General features: G+C 32.5%; 1 protein-coding gene across 1 annotated transcript; it reads right to left on the bottom strand.

The window, feature by feature from the left end:
* Nucleotides 1–654: 654 nt before the first annotated feature.
* Nucleotides 655–5,468, bottom strand: LOC127718650 (uncharacterized). The gene is made up of 3 exons (XM_052224703.1): nucleotides 5,075–5,468; nucleotides 3,783–4,073; nucleotides 655–2,593 (listed from the first exon to the last, which is right to left on the bottom strand). Exons 1-3 carry the CDS (start codon nucleotides 5,466–5,468, stop codon nucleotides 1,998–2,000), a joined length of 1,281 nt encoding a protein of 426 aa, XP_052080663.1. The 3' UTR covers nucleotides 655–1,997.
* Nucleotides 5,469–20,230: the final 14,762 nt, after the last annotated feature.

Here is a 20,230-nt window from a genome sequence, read left to right as displayed (position 1 = left end):
AGAGTAAGCAACACGAACCCCACCAAAAACTGGGGATGTATGTATGTCTTTATCAAATTATAAAATGTTATTTGTATTGTCTGAGAGTACGGTTTAGTCAAAAGGCAAGATTATGGTGTCAACTTGGACGGAAACAATATTAATTGAAAGGATTATGCCTAAAACAATTGTAGAAAGGAGGTAAGAATTTGTTTCTTAATCACCTCACCAGTTTGAGGTGTCGACTAAATCCAGATGGTATAGCTGAGGATCTAATTAACTCGAGTTCATTCTTTAGTGCGCGATGGTATACATAATAATACGTTAGGATTTTGACAACGAATTTGTTATTTGTGTAGGATTTTTTCTTCAGAATCTGTTATGAACGGGTATATGTGTTAATGTGTACATAACACAAAACCCCTTTTCACTGCTATGACTTATCGGATTTAAACATGGAAAACGAAACATATGTCATTAGTAAGGGCAGAACCCCACTAAGAATATCTTTGTAGAACTCCTGAGTTCACAGTGTTTTTTGTGGGTATCGTGTTAAGGTTGATCCAACTTCATTTTTTCTTTAGGTTTCACGGACTCTGTTGGTTTTTTTTTTTCTTTTAGTGGGGAGGGAGATATTATTCATGGTGTCATTAGTCGAAATTAAATAATTAATTCTTTAGTTTTAACTATATTTATTTAAACAAAACTTTATATTGTAATGTAATACAAATCCATGAAATATATATCTAGGATTTAGACACTAGCAAAGAATATGTCTTAAAATACATGTAATATACAAACTATACAACATCAAAATGTGCTTGAACATAATGTTAACAGTTGTAGGCTCTGCAACAAATATATATGCAAAATGAAATAGAAAATAAAGAAAAACAGTTTAGAAATGAGACGGATGTTTAGAATAATGTATGTCTTTATCAAATTAAACAAAATGGTATTTGTATTGTCTGAGAGTACGGTTAAGTCAAAAGGCAAGATAATGGTGTCAACTTGGACGGAAACAATATTAATTGAGGTGTCGACTAAATCCAGATGGTATCGCTGAGGATCTAATTAACTCGGATTCATTCTTTAGTGCGCATAATGTATTTGTCCAAGACGATGCTATACATAATACTACGTTAGGATTTTGACAACGAATTTGTTATTTGTGTAGTATTTTTTCTTCAGAATCCGTTATGAACGGGTATATGCGTTAATGTGTATACCAATATATCGTTATGTTCTATTTCTACTGAACCAATTATTTAGTCTCATAAATACTCTGATGGTGGTTTCAAAAGAACTCTTATGACTAGTATTGACTTTTCCTAATGGGGTTCAGCAGTTAATTTGTAAATACTATTCAAAGAAAGGCTGATACAAAAAAAGAGAAAGTCGAAGACACAGTGCGTGTATTACATCAATGACAATACAGCGTGCGTCAAGAGGAGTATTAAACATTATTATTTCAAGAGTTCCATAAGATGTCCGCATATTCAAAAAATTGTCAAATAAATCAGATGTTATTGTTCAAGAATACATCAAGAACTTTAATTTTTACCATCTCATGATACTTTTTTGTAAGATTAAGTAAAAAAATATTCAGTACGGACATTCCAATTTCATTTATTGGAAAAATGGACTTGATGAAATTTGTTTTTATTTCCTATTTCTAGCTCTTTGGTATTTAATCTAAGTGGAGATTTATAACCGATGCATATTGTTTGTTTTATAAATTATCAGACTTGTTTATGGCATTTGAATTCACTGGCCATTCACTAATTTCTTTGGCAGATCATTGTATTTAACTGCATAAAGAAAATTATCAAATGTTCTTGACAACTTCTACATTATTCTATCTAGCAAGCAATCTGGGAAGTGTTAAAAAAATACAAATCTATATCTACTACCTAATAAAGAAATACCATTATTCCAGCTGTTGTTTTATTGTTATCATTTATATTGAAACGAACAATTAGCATCAACCATTTCTACAATAATACTTAACGCGTAAATTATTTAATCTGTTGCATGTACAGACCTTCATCTTTAGAGTTTTCTTTCCAATTGGGCTGCAGAGATACATATGGATGTAAATAATCATGATCCCCTTGAGGAGTTTCCCCAGAACTACACGAACCGGAGTCGAACGCGGATTGTCTTTTAGCAAATAGATCTAAAGAATGAGGGTTTATTTGAAGATCACCACTTCCAGAACCACATGAATCGGACTCCGACTGCCCTTTTACACATGGATGTAAATAATCATCATTCACTTGATATACTTTACTCTGAGACTCACATGCATCGAAATGGGAATCCACTTGACTTTCGACCAGTATTCGCGGTTCAGAAATAATCATCGATTCGTCATGCACCTCCGCATTATTTGTGGGAACTATATTTTCCGGAATGTTATCAGAAGGAATTTCGTCATAAATATTTGGACTGTCAATGGTTACGGCCCTTGATGTATTTCCTGTCTCTTCACAAGACCTTCTGCTTCTTATACAATAATAGAGCACTGCAGATAGGATCATCGTTGACACTACTGCAGCACTGCTTATTACAGCGTAAATAATGAGCATGCCTCCTTCATTATGTCCAATGCCTTGAAAACATTTAATGTTATTATAAAACAAATATGTACTGTAGTGTTTCTTTTTATAAATCTAATTATCCTTTTTTAGAATTAGACAGCTATTTTTGTTGATTATGTAGGCTGTTGAACACATTCAAAATATTGGTGTTATCGACTCATTCTATCAGAATATAACATTTCATATACTTAATATGTATTTATCATTGAGGCCCATGTGTGATTACTAGTAGATGCTTGTTTTTGTATTTTACGACACTGCTGTCTCAGTGATAAATTCACTTTCTTCTGTTCATATAAAAAGACCATGCTATTACGCGCTTTAATATATTGAAAGATTTTTAAGACTCATATCCAGATTTCTTATAGATTGTATAGTTTTTATAATCATTTTCTACACAAAAAAAAAATAAAATAAATTAAGATGAAATCTTAATTTGATTTTCAAAGGTTATTGACGGTCATCATACTAATCAGCGAATTTATTTATTTGATAGCAGATCGTTTTGCGACAAGCTGCTGGACTCTGCATAAACGAAACAGTCATGCACCTTGTCGTCAAATTGTTATGATTTTTAATTGAGTGGAGCATGGAAGTACATGAAAATATGTTTGCTTGCATGTGCAAAATTTTATAATATCATAGCGCCACTGAGAAGTGTTATGTAGACGAAACGAGCGTCATGCCTACTTTGTTTTACGCTGATATATGTAATGAGCGTTAATGGTCGAACTTCATGATCATCATTCGAATCATAGTTTTTTCCTGGTCATGTTCGTTCTTTTATTATATTCCACATCATGGCAGATAGATTTATAAAACAGCAGTAAATGGGTTGTTGTGTCAATTCAAATCAGGGATCAGAAACGGAAAGTTTGAAATTCTCCAGAGTTCAATCCTTTTAAATAATGTTCACATTGTCGAAGTGAACTAATTCTTAATTTTGAAATATCTTTGGACCAAGGCTTATCCTGAAATACAAAAGCAAAAGAATCGCTGGTACAATATTCGAATCTAAAAGAAAGTTGCTATTACGTTGAAAATATTCTTATACATCTTATGATATTTTGACTACAAAAGAATGGTCCTGTTCATATCTAGTTGTTGCACGATGAATTGCTTATTCTTAACTAATAAAAATACTACATGTGTTGCACAACAGGGCTTATTCTCTATGTTATTTTATGAGTGAAGACTTACCTTTCGTCTGAATTATCTGTATATCTGTTTTACTGCTTTCACCCAACGAGTTTCGGGCAAACATTCGAAAGAAGTATGTCTGACTTGACCTAAGTCCAGATATTTGCCATGATACTTCAGCAGATGGTGTCGTATTGAATGATTTCACACTAATCCAATTTCTTTTGCTTTCAATTTTGAATTCAATGTAAAATGTTTGTTCAAAACCGCCATCAAAATTTTTATGCCAGTTTACAATGACAGCATTTACCAACGGTTTAATCGAAACATTCATCGGTATGTTTGGTGGACCTGTAAAAAATAAAATTTTAAAAGTAGGATGCAGTTTAAGATAGATGTGACATATTATCGACATATTAGAGTCTGTTGTATTGATATCTATTTATGGTCCCTTTATCTTTTTTTTAAATCTGCAATCAGTCAATCATGGTATAACGGTTATACAAATGAAACTCGTTTGTGCTTTCTTTGTACTAAAGTATCATGTTATCCTGTCTTAATGCAAAGTTTGATTTGCTGCTTACATTTTACATGTCATGGGGTCCTGTTTGCGGCTCGTGTTTAATTCATGTCAAATTCTATAAAATTAAAGACAACAGTTGAGATTAAAAAGACTCAACGTTAAAGTGTCAGATTAAAATGCAGCATAAAACACTATTATGTTAATTGTCGGAACAAATATGATTGATTTTTCTTGGTACGAAACGACTAGAAAAACTCAATGCCTCAGATTTCTTTATGTTTCTTCAGCTCGTACAACTAAATTTTGAATATTCCGACAATGTAAATATATTGTATATAGACATGGCTCTTTTATAGAAAGAAATCAGGTACTTAAAATTGTATAAAAGGACGATATCGATTTTCGATCATGCTACTTTTTCTGGAGTAAACACTGTCAATTATACTAGGACCGAAAGTTTAAAAAAGCCACTTTCCTTTAGTCCCTACTTACGATTGTGACTTTTCCTATTTGTTCGCTATGCCTGTGTCTGTAGTGTAGTCTTGAATTTCAATGAATGTACAATGTATTTATCTATGTTTAACTGATAAATTATTACATTAGGGATTTCGTTACCATACATTACTTAAAATTTTAACTAATTTATTTCACAGGTACAGAGATCTTATTGGTACTTTTGCAGAAGGAACGTCAAAATGATCTTGTTAAAATACAGTTTCTGTGTTCACTAGTCGCTTCCAAGTGTTTTGTGATATCGGCATTGGTAATAGATCTTGTTTTCAATCAGATTTGTTCAAGAAGAAGTTGTTTTGATTGGAATGATACTTACTAGCAACCTGAATTGTTAAGTTTGTTGTATCCTTTCCATAACTATTATCAATATTCATAGAGTAGTTTCCTACATCTTTTTCAGAAAACGTTGAGAAACGAATTTTTAGCCGATATCCATTTAACCTAATCAATTTGCTGTGAAACTTTTGTCTAAAGACAGCTGTTTCATCTGTTATTGTGACTTTTCCCTGTCTGTTTAAAATGACACCATTACTATCTTGAAGTTGTATTTCTGTAAATTTAGGTACGCTATATACTTCTAAACAAATATCTGTTTGGTTATCGATTATGCCATAAAATATTTTCTGAGTACTGTCAAGTACAATTGGCTTTCCTGTAAAGAAATTATTTGCTTTGTTAATTTTTGTTCGACTTAAATGTTTGATATTCATGTTAATAATATACTTTGTGTACTACTTTTGTGATCAGAATTTTAGATGATTAGCCTCCTGTTTTCCATCGAGTTTTTTACAGTCCAACCTAGAAAGTACGTGGCTGCTATATGAAAATCAATGAAAAGCAATTGTATTGGTTTACATCATTTACATCTACATCATAAAATGCCTGTACCAAGTCAGGAATATGACAGTTGTTATCCATTCGTTTGTTGTGTTTGAACTTTTGATTTTTGCCATTTGATTAGGGACTTTCCGTTTTGAATTTTCATCGGAGTTCGGTATTTTTTTTATTTTACTTTTTACAATTAAAGCTACAATGGATCTTTTCTATTTGACCAGATAAATACGTTATAGTATGCCCCTCTCTGTGTTGCTCCAATCTTTCCCGTTTCGTGTTATCTAATAAAGTTTAATTACTAGATATATAGTTTACGTGTTTTCTTTTGTCAATGACTAATTAATGAAAATCCTGTATAGCATAAAATATTTGACATCTCAATCCTTAAAACTAGTATTCCATATTTTAAACTTAAAGACAGATTCTAGTCAAACTTTGATTATATAAAATTAGCCAACGTAGATACAGACTTGATACAGAAGCTTCTCAAGAAGAATGGAAACAAGCTAAAGTTTTGGTTAAACTTTACGTTTCGCCTTATAGGTTATGTCCTCTCACTAAAAAATTAAAAGTTGGATGATTGTGTTGGATGCATCTTTCCCATTGAAAAGGGGCTATCCCAAATATAGTTTAGTTTGTGTAATATCTTGATTTTATTTTTAAATTGACAAGAGTCGGTCGAGATTTTTTGTTTTGTTTTGCTATGGTGTTTTCAATGTCTCTTCGACTCATGAAGTTTCATTGTAGTTATGGTATCTGACTCTTCATTTTAATTCAGCCTCACTGCAAGACACAAAGCCTACCAACAACATGATTTGCTTGAGTACTAGATCATGTTAAGCTTAGACATATATACTGAGACACATTTACGTTCTATGTTGTTTAGTTTTATAATCATGAATATTATGAATTTACCTTGTATAGTAAGGAAAACATTGTGCGACTGGTTCACTTGGCCATACGTATCTGGTATTCGGTTACTAACTGTACATTTATATATACCAGAATCTTGGTAGCTAAGGCTTTGTGTGTATGGGAGGACGAGACTTCCGTTTGAATATCCATTAAGGTATCTGATATGTTCTCCAAATTCTGATTTGTGTTCCCATTTACTGAATGTATACGTAGCTGGATTTCCATTTGCTACGCACAAAAGTTCTCTGCTACTCTCAGTCTCAGTATAATTATCATAAACTAAACGAACAGTTGGTGGATCTAAAAACATATATTGTAAAATAGCATAGTAAAATTGTACCACACAACAGTTTACGCCGATACTATGCCTTTTTTTTTAAACTTTTTTATCATATTTATATGAACAGAGGGTATATAGACAGCTTTAGTAAAAATAACAGATCTAGTTTAATTGTTAATAAATTAAACAAACATGCCACATCAAGACCAAACTCATTAAGGGACAACAAAATACGATATATCTGAAAATATAGTACTTGACATGGAAATTGTTTTTTAATATTTTTTTTATTGATTAACTGATAAAAGAGCGAATATACATGCATCGGATATAAATATATAGATGCATTATGCACAACCTATTTTTTTTTACCTTTTAAGCAAAATCGCATCATTTGGTAAGGATTTTCTACATCAGGAATATGCGCTGCGTTGGATAAAAATCGACCTTATGCAAGTGCACGTATATATGTATATGTATAGGACTATTTTGATTGATTTTAGAATATTCAAATACGAATTAAAGATAAGCTTAGGTCTGTTGTGCAGGGTTCTTATATATCAAATCAATTTCAAACAGTAACAGATTTTTTCCATTTTTTCAACCCGAAATAGAAGAGGGACGAAAGATACCAGAGGGACAGTCAAACTCAAAGATCGAAAACAAACTAACAACGCCATGGCCAAAAATAAAAAGACAAACAGACAAATAATAGTACAGATGACACAACATAGAAAACTAAAGACTAAGCAACACGAACCCCACCAAAAACTGGGGTGATCTCAGGAAATAGGTTAACAGAATATTAATGCATTAGGTCCATTTCTACATGTTCTATCCGATGCAGCTCATATATTACCTTAGCTGTATTTGTCAAAATCGTCCAGAATTTCTGTCCCCAATGGTTTTCATCTTCGTACTTTATTTGGTCTTAATTTAACTTTTGTGATTCCATCGTTACCAATGAGTCTTTTGTAGAAGAAACGCGCGTCTGACATATAAAAATGTACTCCTGTTGTCAGAAATAGATTACCTTAGCTTTATTTGGCAAAACTTTTAGGAAATTTTGGTTCTCAATGCTCTTCAACTTCGTATTTTATTTGGCCTTTTTTACCTTTTTTTATTCGAGCGTCACTGATGAGTCTTTTGTAGACGAAACGCGCGTCTGGCGCAAATACAAAATTCCAATCCTGGTATCTATGATGAGTTTATCTATGAGGAGTTTACTGGTAAACAAATTCATGGTCAGTGCTGTTTTTGTAGGATGTTCGGTATGCAAGTTTACGCATTTCTCAATAATGAAAATCATACATACATATAAAACGTAGAACTTACAAAGTACGTTAATAGTGATATTTGTTGAACCAGTTCCTATCTTGTTTAAAGCCTTGCAGATATATATTCCAGAATCTCTTCTCGTTACCACATTAATATGTAGACCACTGCCATTTACAAACAAATCCATTTTACCTATTCCATTCAAGTTCCACCATTTAGGGCCGCTCGATGGAGGGTTACTGCTTTGATCGCATGTAATGGAAAGTGCTTGACCTTCCGTAATTGATATAAATTTACTGCCATTTGTCCACACGTATGGCTTAACTGAAGAAATAATAAAATGTAATGATCTAATAATTAAATTGATTTATTGCATTCAAAATACATTTATTCATTTATTGTGTTTTAAATGTACAGTTCATTATTTACAGTTTGCAATTTAAATCTTTACATAACCGATATCGCAAATTAAAACATACTAAATATTTTGATTTCCAGCGCCTCGTGGATATTATCCACATACTAACATGTCTTCCTGCTCAGTTTTCACTCCACGTCATAATATCAACAGAACATTGCAATCAACCATCTCTTTCATAAACTGATTTTTGCTTTCCTTGTTTATTTTTCAGATTGCATATCGAGCAGATCAATATGTATTGAATGTCAGATTGTCAGGTACCATCGTTTATGTAAGACGCTTCAACATACAGAGACAGATGCAATAAATTCCAAAAATACAAGGAGTTTCTATAATTTAGTTATACATGTATAACAAAAAGTCTATTGGCATGACATTCAGTTCAATGATGAAGTGCATTGGATATCAACATCATCAAATTCAATAGGCAGTGATTTATTCAAGTAATATCCATTGAGCTGTTATGGATCTGCACAGCATCTAGAAATCAACTTTTTTTTTACTTCCACTTTTGGTTTATCCCGTAAGTTATCAATTGTCATCATGTTTTCACTTGTTGGCTAATTATTTGTTGTTGTTTGTGTTCAATAATGTTGAGTAAATGCCATGACAAATAATCAGCCAAATTTCAAGTTGTTTGTTAACTGTTTATATTATACTTATGAAAGCTGGATACAGAACAAAGACCAGAAGTTCACATTGAATATGCAATAAATACATAATGCCGTGAGTTAGTTATAGGGAACACCTAACCATCATTGAACAAATATTTTCATGGAAATGTGCATACTCATATATAATTTATTTATTTTTTTACTTATTTGTTAAATAAATAGCTAGCTTTTCAGAATAAACTTAATATGTTAAAACTTTGTTCTTTCGATACAGGTTATTCTTTGTGTACGATTTCGGTGAAATATACTGCACCCTATTACCCATTCCTAAAAGATTGGTGTGAATTTTCTGGTATTTGTTTTACTCACATGATCAAAATTTAAATATTGTCAAATCGAAATGGAAACTGATTATAAAAAGTCAATAACATATTGTTTCATAATTTTGCATATTATAGTAACATCAAAATATTACTCAGCGCTATATGTTCTTTTAAATGTATCTTGAAAACAATAATAATTTTACATGTTTCGCATCATTCCGACTTACATCAATGAATTTGTATTCATAAACATTAATTAAGTTTATTTCCAACGTAATTATGGCTTTGGTTAACAATGTCCTTCTAACACATTTATTTTTAGATTAATACTAAAGTTTGCATAAATCAAAATTGAGGTTTTGGACCTTTTTAAGGTGTTTATTGTGTGTTTACCTGTTTAAAAATTTTCTGTGCAACGCATTAGGGCCTGTAACTATGAATTCAAGTTAAGACTTTTTGAAACCTTCATCAAGAACACTCAAAGACGAATATTTGAGAGCCAAGCATCTGTTATTTGGCATTATCATAATATATAATCTAATTTTCTTTGATATGCCATTGCCATCAAAAGGCTATTAAAGACATGAACTTACATGCTATATCAAGCTGGATTGTCTTTGTAAGTGGTTTTTGTACTGCTGAGTTATTTGCCAAGCATGTATAGTTATGCAAATGGTCTGATCGCGTAGCAATCATGTCAAATGTTAAGATCCTTGGCCCTCCGACTTTAAGTACTGTTCCCTGACTGATCCATGTTAGTGTTTCATTTGGTTGGCCGCTTTTAACTGTACATGTCATGTTAATGCTGTGCCCCTCCAGACCATGTAATCGATTTACAATGTCTGTTTCATGAATTACCATTTGTGTTGGTGCTTCTTATAAATGTGAAACATTAAAATTTAGCCCAAATCATAATATTTTACACTCCTCCTGTACAAATGTGCCTGTTCTTTATTTTAGAGTAAACAATACAGTACCAACATATTAAATCATAAACAATTGATCTGTATCTAATGCAAATTTTACATCTATTCTATGTTACAAAATTCACGAGGTTTTCCTCTAATAAGTTAATACATTGTTTAACAACTTTAAGAAATTTTTGTTCATTTACGGTCCTACATTCTGTCGATACTTATATTTTGGCATTGCATAAGATCAAATTTCTGTGACTGTTTTGCGTCTAAATCCATTAGAAGTGTTCTGATTGAAATTTGAGTCTTGGATACAAGATTCTGTTGTAAGATGTTATGGGCTTTTTATGGTAATGATAAACCATTATACATGTTATATGAAGGGAGGGAATATTGAGAAAATCATCAGCATCAACAGAAATGGTCAACAGTTCAATCGTCAGTGGAAGATTCTTGTATGTATCGCGACAATCCATCATTTACAGTTTAATCCCGAACGTCTCCGTGGAAATGAACATCAATTATAACTCAAAGAACATTGGATAATTATAGCTGATGTTGAGAATAATCAATTAAATGAGCACACAAAATGACTGACTAAGACGGCAGTATATTCGACCGAAGATACTAGCTTTTAATCTTTGGGATGGATAAATAAACGTGTTATCAGGCTTACAGTTTAAATTTGATGCAGATTCAATTAAATGGAAAATTCTTTAATAAATCTTTCAAAGATAATTAGATTTTAGTTCGAAGTTTGTATCTGTAGAAAACTAATTAAAAACTGATTACCGCATGCTCATTTTTATACTTTATACCTCGAATTTGACATACGCGGTCATCTCAGTACCAGAATCTATGACAAACGAGACGATTTTAATTTTGAAATTATCAATTTCCCCCACCTTAGTAGCAATATACCAACTTCACCTGCATATGGGATATATATTTCCCAACTTATTCGGTATTCAAAAGCTTGCAGCTGCTACTCAGACTTTGTAAAACGTCACCAGTGTCTGCATAGAAAGTTGATGAACCAGGGGTATGTCAAAGAACGTCTCGTCCTTTTTCTAAAAAGGTTCATCGGAAGGTACCAAGACCTTGTTGATAAATATTCCGTATCAGCTTCACAAATAATACACGATGGTCTTGAAGTATAGATTTTGGGTACTGACGTTGTTTATCATCTTAATAACGTGTTATGGTATTCTTTTATTTGTCTTTATGAATATTACTTTTACTATTTAGTCTGTTTTTGTTATATCCATTTGACGTGACTCTGTACTTGTATATCCCGTCATTGTGTTACTGTGCTATGGTTAATTTTTGTATTCTTGTTTTTCATTTTTGCTAACTTATGTGCTTTGTCTATATACCTTTTTGTGTTTCTCTGTTACATATTTGTTTGTTTTTATAGTGATTTAGATTATAACACAATGTTGACTGCTGTACCTCAATTTTTGACATTTTTACCTATTGTGTCTGTTTGTTTTGTTCACACATCGTTGTCAATATAATGGAATTTTATGCGACTGTCATACAAGTGAGAGGTTTAGCTAGCTGTAAAACCAGGTTTAATCCACCATTTTCTACATAAGAAAATGCCTGTACCAAGTCAGGAATATGACAGTTGTTATCCATTCGTTTGATGTTTCTGAGCTTTTAATTTTTGCCATTTGATTAGGGACTTTCCGTTTTGAATTTTCCTCGGCGTTCGGTTTTTTTGTAATTCTACTTTTTATGCTTATATTTTTGGGGATGTTGTTTATAGAGGCCGTAGAATAAGATATGATCCTTGTAAACTAAAGCGTTTTTAGAATGAACTATTTCTAAAAGTTATCAATTAAACAGAGTAACAAGATTTTTAGATATTTTTTCTATCGGTACTAACCGATTTTGTTATAAAAAAAAATAAAACTAAACTAAATATGAATTTCTATGCAGATATATACTTACGGTCATATATCCTTATCATACTTATATTTTGGCATTGTAGATTTTTTTTCTACTTATAATGTTCTTCACTAAATCTATTGGATGTACAATGATTGGTGTTTTAGTATTGGATACATTATTTACTTAGTTTATGCTTCGATAGAACAGCAATAAAGGCGCTGTTCCTTTGCTTTTTGTGTTTGTTTTGTTTTGTTTTTTTTTGTTGTTGCTGTGCATGTATTGATTTTGTGTCATGGGTGGATACCCCATATCCTTTGTTTTTCAATTATATTGACGGAGTTTGTTTCTCGTGCTGTGTGGAGGCCGTAGAAAGTTTCCCCGTGCTTGATATGTATGCTCTTCTGTATTTCTAAAGTTATGGTGTATTTATTCTTGAGATAACTTCTCTTATGTGTTCCACGTCATTCTCTCAATTTTAGGACAGTTTGTATACTAAAATTTTAATAAGACTCACACCACCTACTCCTAATCCTCATTCCTATCCACGTTAATTTTTTTCACTTCAAAACATTTTATGGAAGCGGGATCAATATACCTGTATTTATACATCAGACCGACTGCACTTGTTACCGGAATTTTGGATACACCAAACTAGGCACTTCATATCTGAGAAACAGGCTATATATGCCCTCATTTTTAGAATTTATTCATATTTTTTGTATAATTCAAAATAATCAGTAAATTGTGTGTTCTACAAGGATCACCAGTCCTTCACCTTTCATCTGATACCTTAATTACTAAAATATATGCTACATAGTTTAAGATTTACAATTATGCGTAGGAACTATTTTGTTTTAAATATGTACTACTTTCCAGTATGTTCTTTTTTGACCTGGCCCGATTAGGTGGTGTTACGTCTTACAAAGTCTATCCAAATTATTTTTGCAAAGAATTACGCTCAAGGTGTAATACCACCAAATCATAGTACGTCACATCCGGTTGCATACGAAAATAGGTCGAAAAAAAATATTCCTTTGAATTTGACAGTTGTAGGTAATTGATCCTACATTTCATTGCAGTAAAACATTTCTGGGTCATAAACATATATCTTGGGTATTTCAAAGCACCATTATTTTTTTTATTTGGGGTTTCTATAGAATATTTTGGAAACTTGAGGTTAAATGGTTACTAAAGCTTGTATACAGGTTAAAAAAGGGGGAAAATTTGATTGGTTAACTTCCAGTGATGGTTATTTTCTTATATGCAATGAAATTTTATGTGAAATTTTTTCTATAGTACTGGACAGGATCAAACTTTACTCATGCCAAGTATTTCTTTATTTGAAACAAAGATAAATTCTGCACAATTTTTTGAAAAGTGCAAATTTAACAAAGACTAATAGGGGAAAATCAATGGTGGTATTACACCTCAAGCCGGTGCTAGGGGCCGTCTTAAACTTGCCGTGAGGTTAGACTTTTTTAGCTCCGTGTTGAAGGCCTCACTGGGATTTTGAGATGAAGAACAGCAATAAAAGCGCTGTTCCTTTGCTTTTTGTGTGTGTGTGTGTTTTTTTGTTTTTTTTTTTTTTTTTTTGTTGTTGTGCATGTATTGATTTTGTGTCCTTGATGGATACCCTATATCCTTTGTTTTTCTATCATGTTGATGAAACTCCGTTCGTAACCTGTGCAAACACTATGTCGATTTCACTGTGATCTATTCATGCGCGATACCCCTTCGTTGGATCATGCGGTTCCATGTAAATTGAATCGAAACAAAACTACATAACTTTTATTTCTATTGTAATGCTTAATAAAAAGAAATAATGCAATAGGTCTTGGAAAATGTATATAGATAAAACTAGATAAAATTCGGCGATTTCATTTTTTTTTTTTTGTATTTTTTTTGGTTTTATCGCATTAACATCATAATAAACTGTCAAGCTGAAGGTAATTCCGTTACTTGGGCGCTTCAAATTCGATAATATCTCATTCCCCTTCTTCTTCCTGAGTCAGTAGTGGCAACCGGAATGTTGCTCGTGAAAAATAACCCAACCATTCGTGTTCGGTAATAGGCCACGACAAATGAGACAAATTCGTCACCATATCAACAGCACAGGTCAGTCTCGATATGATATCGTCCATAAAACAATGAAAGAAATTCCCTTTAGCATGTTTGTAATAGAAGTAACACTTTTATTATAAAATCCTGACACGAAACGCAAGACCTAGAAAATTTTATGAACTAAAATATTAATTATTGATGTGGATAAATAGTTCATTATACTTTTATAGTGTATGGAAACAAATAATTTTATGATATTTTTACAAAATCACATTGATTCTGTTCGGCTCTACCAATTTTACTTACGTTCCAATTTCAGCTCTACTGTATGCTGTAATGGTTTTCCGTCTGCCACAATATCACAAAGATAGTCTCCAATGTCAGCTATTGTAATATTATGTATGACCAAAGTGTATTGACCATTGGAAAAATTTCCAATTACGTTGAATTTCCCTGGTTTGAAATAATGGCTGATATGCCGGCCATCTGCAATAGGGTATTCAGATATTGGGCCTTTCCATGTTGTGGAAATAGTTTCTGTTAGCTGCGGACACTCGAGCTGCGTAGTGCTTCCTTCTTTCACATAAACAATGTGTGTCAGAGATGTTACTGTAAAATATGATTATCAATGGAATTTAGTACAACATTGATTTATAAACATCATTATATCGACACACGAAGTACCATTCTATAAAATTCATGGATGAGAACATTGTGCAATAAAGTAAAGATATGCTTCTTTGAAAAAACACACTATATTTCCGTCATAGTTCAGAAGGATGATTGATGACACAAGTAAGTACTCGTATTAACTTGTCGTTCATGCCGTTTTTGCAATTGTCTATTCGTTCATCCGCCTATCCGTTGACGTAATTGCTCGTTAACCAGTGAATGTAACAAAGTTAAAATTAAATAAAAATCTTAAGTACCTCACAATCTATTTTCGGTCGAATGATTTAGGGGTATACCGTAGCCAAACTTGCACCATCATATTAACAAAATAAAAGTGTTTTATGTGGTATGATTTCAAAAGGAACAACTATCTACAAAAGACAAAAAAGGACACAGAAAAAAAGTAACGTAGGCATGCTGTACAAAAAAACTCTTTCAAATCCCTGGTAAAACTACAATGCCCTTCTTACATAATTATACTTCCAACTATTGGGATTCTGAAAATTTATTTTTGATCCAGAAGTATATTTTACATGGTAACACGTTGTCGTATAAAATGACAGTCAATAATATGGGTATATTTAATGTTATTATCTCTGCTGGTGGACTGCTAGTCTTCGAGGGTATCACCAACCCAAAAGCCAGTTCTTTGTTACCGGCAAACAGATACGGATATAGTTCTATTATGATTTACTGTTATGAAATTTCGAAATCGTTTTACATTTAGGAATGTATCTCCCTCATTCTGATTCCTTGTCCAGATTATGCGTTACTAGTCTTGTTTATCAGCTTTTGTATTAAGTTTTGAATTATGAAATATTTCGGCCTTCAGCATCACTAAAGAGAAATAACTTGTTGAAATGCGCATCTCTTGCAATAAAACTGGAAATGTTTAATGGTTATTTTTATTACAAATACAAACAAAATTTTTATTTGTGTAACATGTTGTGCTATTTTATTTATTTAACAAACTATGGAGCACTGTGCATTCTAGGAATTCCTAACTTTTACGGGCAGATTGTTTTTTCTAACTTGCGTCTACAGTGATGGGCTATGATTTAAATAAAAGGAAAAGGCGAAACATTAACGCAGTAATGCAGTAAAACTAAGAAAAGCATTTTAAGGTCAATAGTGTCTATACGATAAGTCAGGCTCTTTATTCTCCATAGGCTACAAAAGTGATCATTAACCACCCAAATGTTGGCATTATAATGGAAACAATAAACACTTATGAATTAAAAAAACGCAATACGGTACATGAATATGTTACAGGATTAATTTAACGTTTTTTGAGTTCTGAAATATTTTGATAGAAGAAAGTACCTCCCCCCCCCCCCCCCCCCCCCCCCCCCCCAAACAACAATACTGACGAATTTATTTTTTTTTATATTTATAAAAGGATGACAAAAAGAACAAAACTCAAGGTACAAACAATACAAATGATACCTTAGCAAACGAATGTTTGCAGTTACTATAAGCAGTTCAAAGTAACCTGATATGTACCGATATCAAACCTATCACTCGAAATGCAGCAGCCATTGAATGCTCCAGTAAATTGTTATGACACAGTTATTATATGATGTGCAGATTGTTCTTCAAATTTTACAAATTAACATCATTTAGACAACAATTCTAAAACTAATAAAGACAGTAACTATTAATAATACATAAATACCATGTGACCAAAGCTGTAACATTGTGAAAAATAGTAATGATTCCACCATATCTATCATCTAAGGGACTTTGTACATTTTGAAATGATTCTACAGCCAGCAATATCATTAATTGAATGTTTATTTTTAATCATGAGATTTTTTTATACTTTCAAATACTAGTACAGCTTGAAAACTTCCTGATTCCTTTTATTCTATATCCGTTAATACTTGACAGACTATGATAATAATTTGGTTGTGTTCTAAATTAGAAATCTCTAAGGAACATAGGTCTACATACTCTTAAACACTACATTGAAATTTCCTCTTTTCACAATAATATTATAATTATTTCCGTATAATGTAAATATACTGATTCACACGCTGTATGGTATTTTATAAATGTGTTTTCTACTAGCAAACAATAAAGCCATGTTAATTTTTGTGGGTTCATGTTGCTTGATCTTTTCTGAGTAAAGAACATAAGTTAATCCCACCCCGCCAAAAAAAAAGATTATAAATAGACACACATTATTATAATAACCAGGGTACGTGTGAGAGTTGGTTGCCAATTAAAAAAGATCTTGAACTAATTCCTACACATGTGAGAAAATTATAGAAATTAGAACCAACACGAAGACACAAAGCACTAAGTTAAGCAGAAGATACAATGAATAAAAGGACCCTATTGTTATATAATTCCATTCACCACTCATGGACTCGCATTATGGGTACTATAAACTAGTATATAAAATCATGAATACACGACAATTTTCGTTGTTTGGTTTCAAAAACTTCTCGAATGATAGCTAAACACTGTGCGGGACAAATTTGCCATTCCAGAATTGGCAAATCTGACTTTGCTGTTTTACAAGATAACAAAACAAAATTTTGGCCAAGTGATAGAAATTAAAAAAAATAAATTTCCCCATATGTCCCAATGTGACATGCACTGTTGTCACTACAGTTGATTATAAGTACATTTCCCATTGGAAATTTAAAAATTCCGATGGGAATAATAGAAGATCCCATGGGAAATTTTAAAGTTCCCATCGGAAAAAGTAATTTTCCCATGGGAATTTTGCAGTTCCTATCGGAACATTAGTAAATATTTTGTTCCCATGGGAAATTCCAAATTTCCCAAGGGAATTTGTGTTCCCCAGGGAACTAATTTTTCTTCCCATGGGAAACTATTTTTCCCTTGGGAACATTTCTTCTTCCCATTGGAACATATATTTTTCCCATGGGAACAATTATTTTTCCTTTATTATTCTCGATATTAGCAAAAGAGCTATGACTTGAAATATCGTAATGAATTGACGTGTTCCAATAACCGGGAGCAGTTTAAAACGTTTTCATTTGATAAAAAAAAATGTATAATTTCACCAAATTAAAGGTATTTCTATCATACTTTTACATTCAAAAGTTTTTTACTGTCATTAAATAATTGATAGAAACACATTGATTGTATTGTATCATCGTAGATTGCTTGGTTACTATTTAACGTCCAGCGACAAGTATTACACATTGATGACCACTTAGATGTTCAACTGATGCAACAGAATATTAAAGTTGGATTCAATGAAAGAGGGACGAAAGATGCCTGAGGGACAGTCAAACTCATAGATTGAAAACAAACTGACAACGCCATGGCCAAAAATAAAAAGACAAACAGACAAATAATAGTACAGATGACACAACATAGAAAACTAAAGACTAAGCAACACGAACCCCACCAAAAACTGGGGTGATATCAGGTGCTCCGGAAGGGTAAGCAGATCCTGCTCCACATGTGGCACCCGTCGTGTTGCTTATGTTATTACAAATCCGGTAAATAGTTTAATTTGGTAGGTCACATTCGTGAAAAGGGAAGGGTATTGTAGTTACGACATAAGGAACATATCCGATATCATCTGTGAAACGGTTATTCCATTACGGTCAACCAACTCGTGACGGCGTCCTTAAAATTTACGAAGGGATGATTTCAAAATGCAGTTCACTATGCTACAATTGTAACCTTTAATTCAAATCGTTTAACATTTGTGTCGAGGAAAATATAAAAAGGACATGAAGGTCGTACGGTGACCCAAAGTTGTTAACTTCTATGTCACTTGCACGTCTCTATTGGAGTGTTGTTTCATTGGCAATAATACCACATTTTCTTATTTCTATATTATGTGAATATGCATTGCTTTGTTTTCGACTAAAACGGTGAGCGTATGTTGGCAATATGTTATAAAATTGAGAGTGGAAACGGGGGATGTGTCAAAGAGACAACAACCCGACTAAAGAGCAGAAAACAGCCGAAGGCCACCAATGGGTCTTCAACACAGCGAGAAAATCCCTTATCTGGAGGCGGGCTTCAGCAGGCCCTTTAAAAAATGTTTACTAGTCCAGCGAAAATGGACGTCCCACTAAACTCCGAAACATATAAATAAACCAAAATAAAAAAAACACATACAAGACAAACAAAGGCCAGATGTTCCTGACTTGGGACAGGCGCAAAAATTCGACGGGTTAAACATGTCTACCAGAAGACATTATTGTGAATTCGAGCCATATTAACTTATGTTCCAACTTAACTCATTAATACTGCGTGCTTGTGGAAAAGAAGAAATTACGAATTGGTTGTCGAAATGCGCATCTGCTGCAGAAAAATTGTTACCGTTTATGTTATAGACCCTTTAAGTGCCGAATTAATCCGTTCACCTGTATTTCAATAGCCCTTTTTAGCGAAAACTTACCCGGATGAATGAAAATCACCATATATACTAAAACCATGACCAGTTATTACTGCTGGGTTAATGTTAACTTTATAAGTTGCATTTACAACTTTTTTTTGCTATGAAAATACATTATGTTGTTGAAACAAACAGAGGAAATAAAGTGCGACCGATGTGATGGCTAACGTCAGCCTGCCATTTTTGCTTTCTTGACGACACACATAAAAGAAGCATCGATTGATCTCTACAATCTATACTAGACGATGTTCCTATCGAAAGTTTAGGAACAATCTTCTACATGGGGTATATGAAGAGCCCGTAACATGTCCGTACGTTCAATGGTACATAAATTGACAATTAAAAAAATGAGTTATAACTATTAGACTTTTAGTGCTGTATTTTTATGGACGTGATATATTTTATATGCTATCATGATACTATATTAAAATTAATTATTCTACAATGAATAAATAACATTCTCTAAAATGGCATTGATAATTTCACTGGCGCTAAAATGGACTATACTTTGGCGCTAATGCGTCCGATTGTTTTCGTTAAATGTCCTATCTATGCGCTATAAAATGTCCTCCGCCGTTGATACTTTTGACACTTTTGCTGAATAAATTGAATATGAATACACATCACTTTACATACTTCAGTCTAAAATAAGTTTAAAGCATTACTCAGTATTGCTTTAACACAACGAATCTTGATAAACTCCGAGCCGGAATATGTACAGAATGTATCAATAAGGCAAATTTCATACACTTATTATAGAAAACATAATTAATTATAATTATAAGCACAAGATTAAATGTTCTTAAAAAACTGAAATATGTGATTTAATGCCCCACTTGTTGGTCAAATACCTAATTATGATTTGAGAAAT

This window comes from Mytilus californianus, unplaced genomic scaffold, assembly GCF_021869535.1.
Source record: "Mytilus californianus isolate M0D057914Y unplaced genomic scaffold, xbMytCali1.0.p SCAF_10, whole genome shotgun sequence".
Taxonomy (NCBI): domain Eukaryota; kingdom Metazoa; phylum Mollusca; class Bivalvia; order Mytilida; family Mytilidae; genus Mytilus; species Mytilus californianus.
This window is presented reverse-complemented; position numbering and strand designations above follow the sequence as displayed.

What these genes read in the sequence shown, in the direction of transcription:
- LOC127718650 (XM_052224703.1), bottom strand. Translation starts at nt 5,468, where the DNA reads ATGAATATCAAACATTTAAGTCGAACAAAAATTAACAAAGCAAATAAT. An exon ending in CTTAACAATTCAGGTTGCTA is followed by an intron (nt 4,074 to 5,074) that starts GTAAGTATCATT and finishes TATTTTTTACAG; the next exon opens with GTCCACCAAACATACCGATG. An exon ending in ACAGATAATTCAGACGAAAG is followed by an intron (nt 2,594 to 3,782) that starts GTAAGTCTTCAC and finishes AATGTTTTCAAG; the next exon opens with GCATTGGACATAATGAAGGA.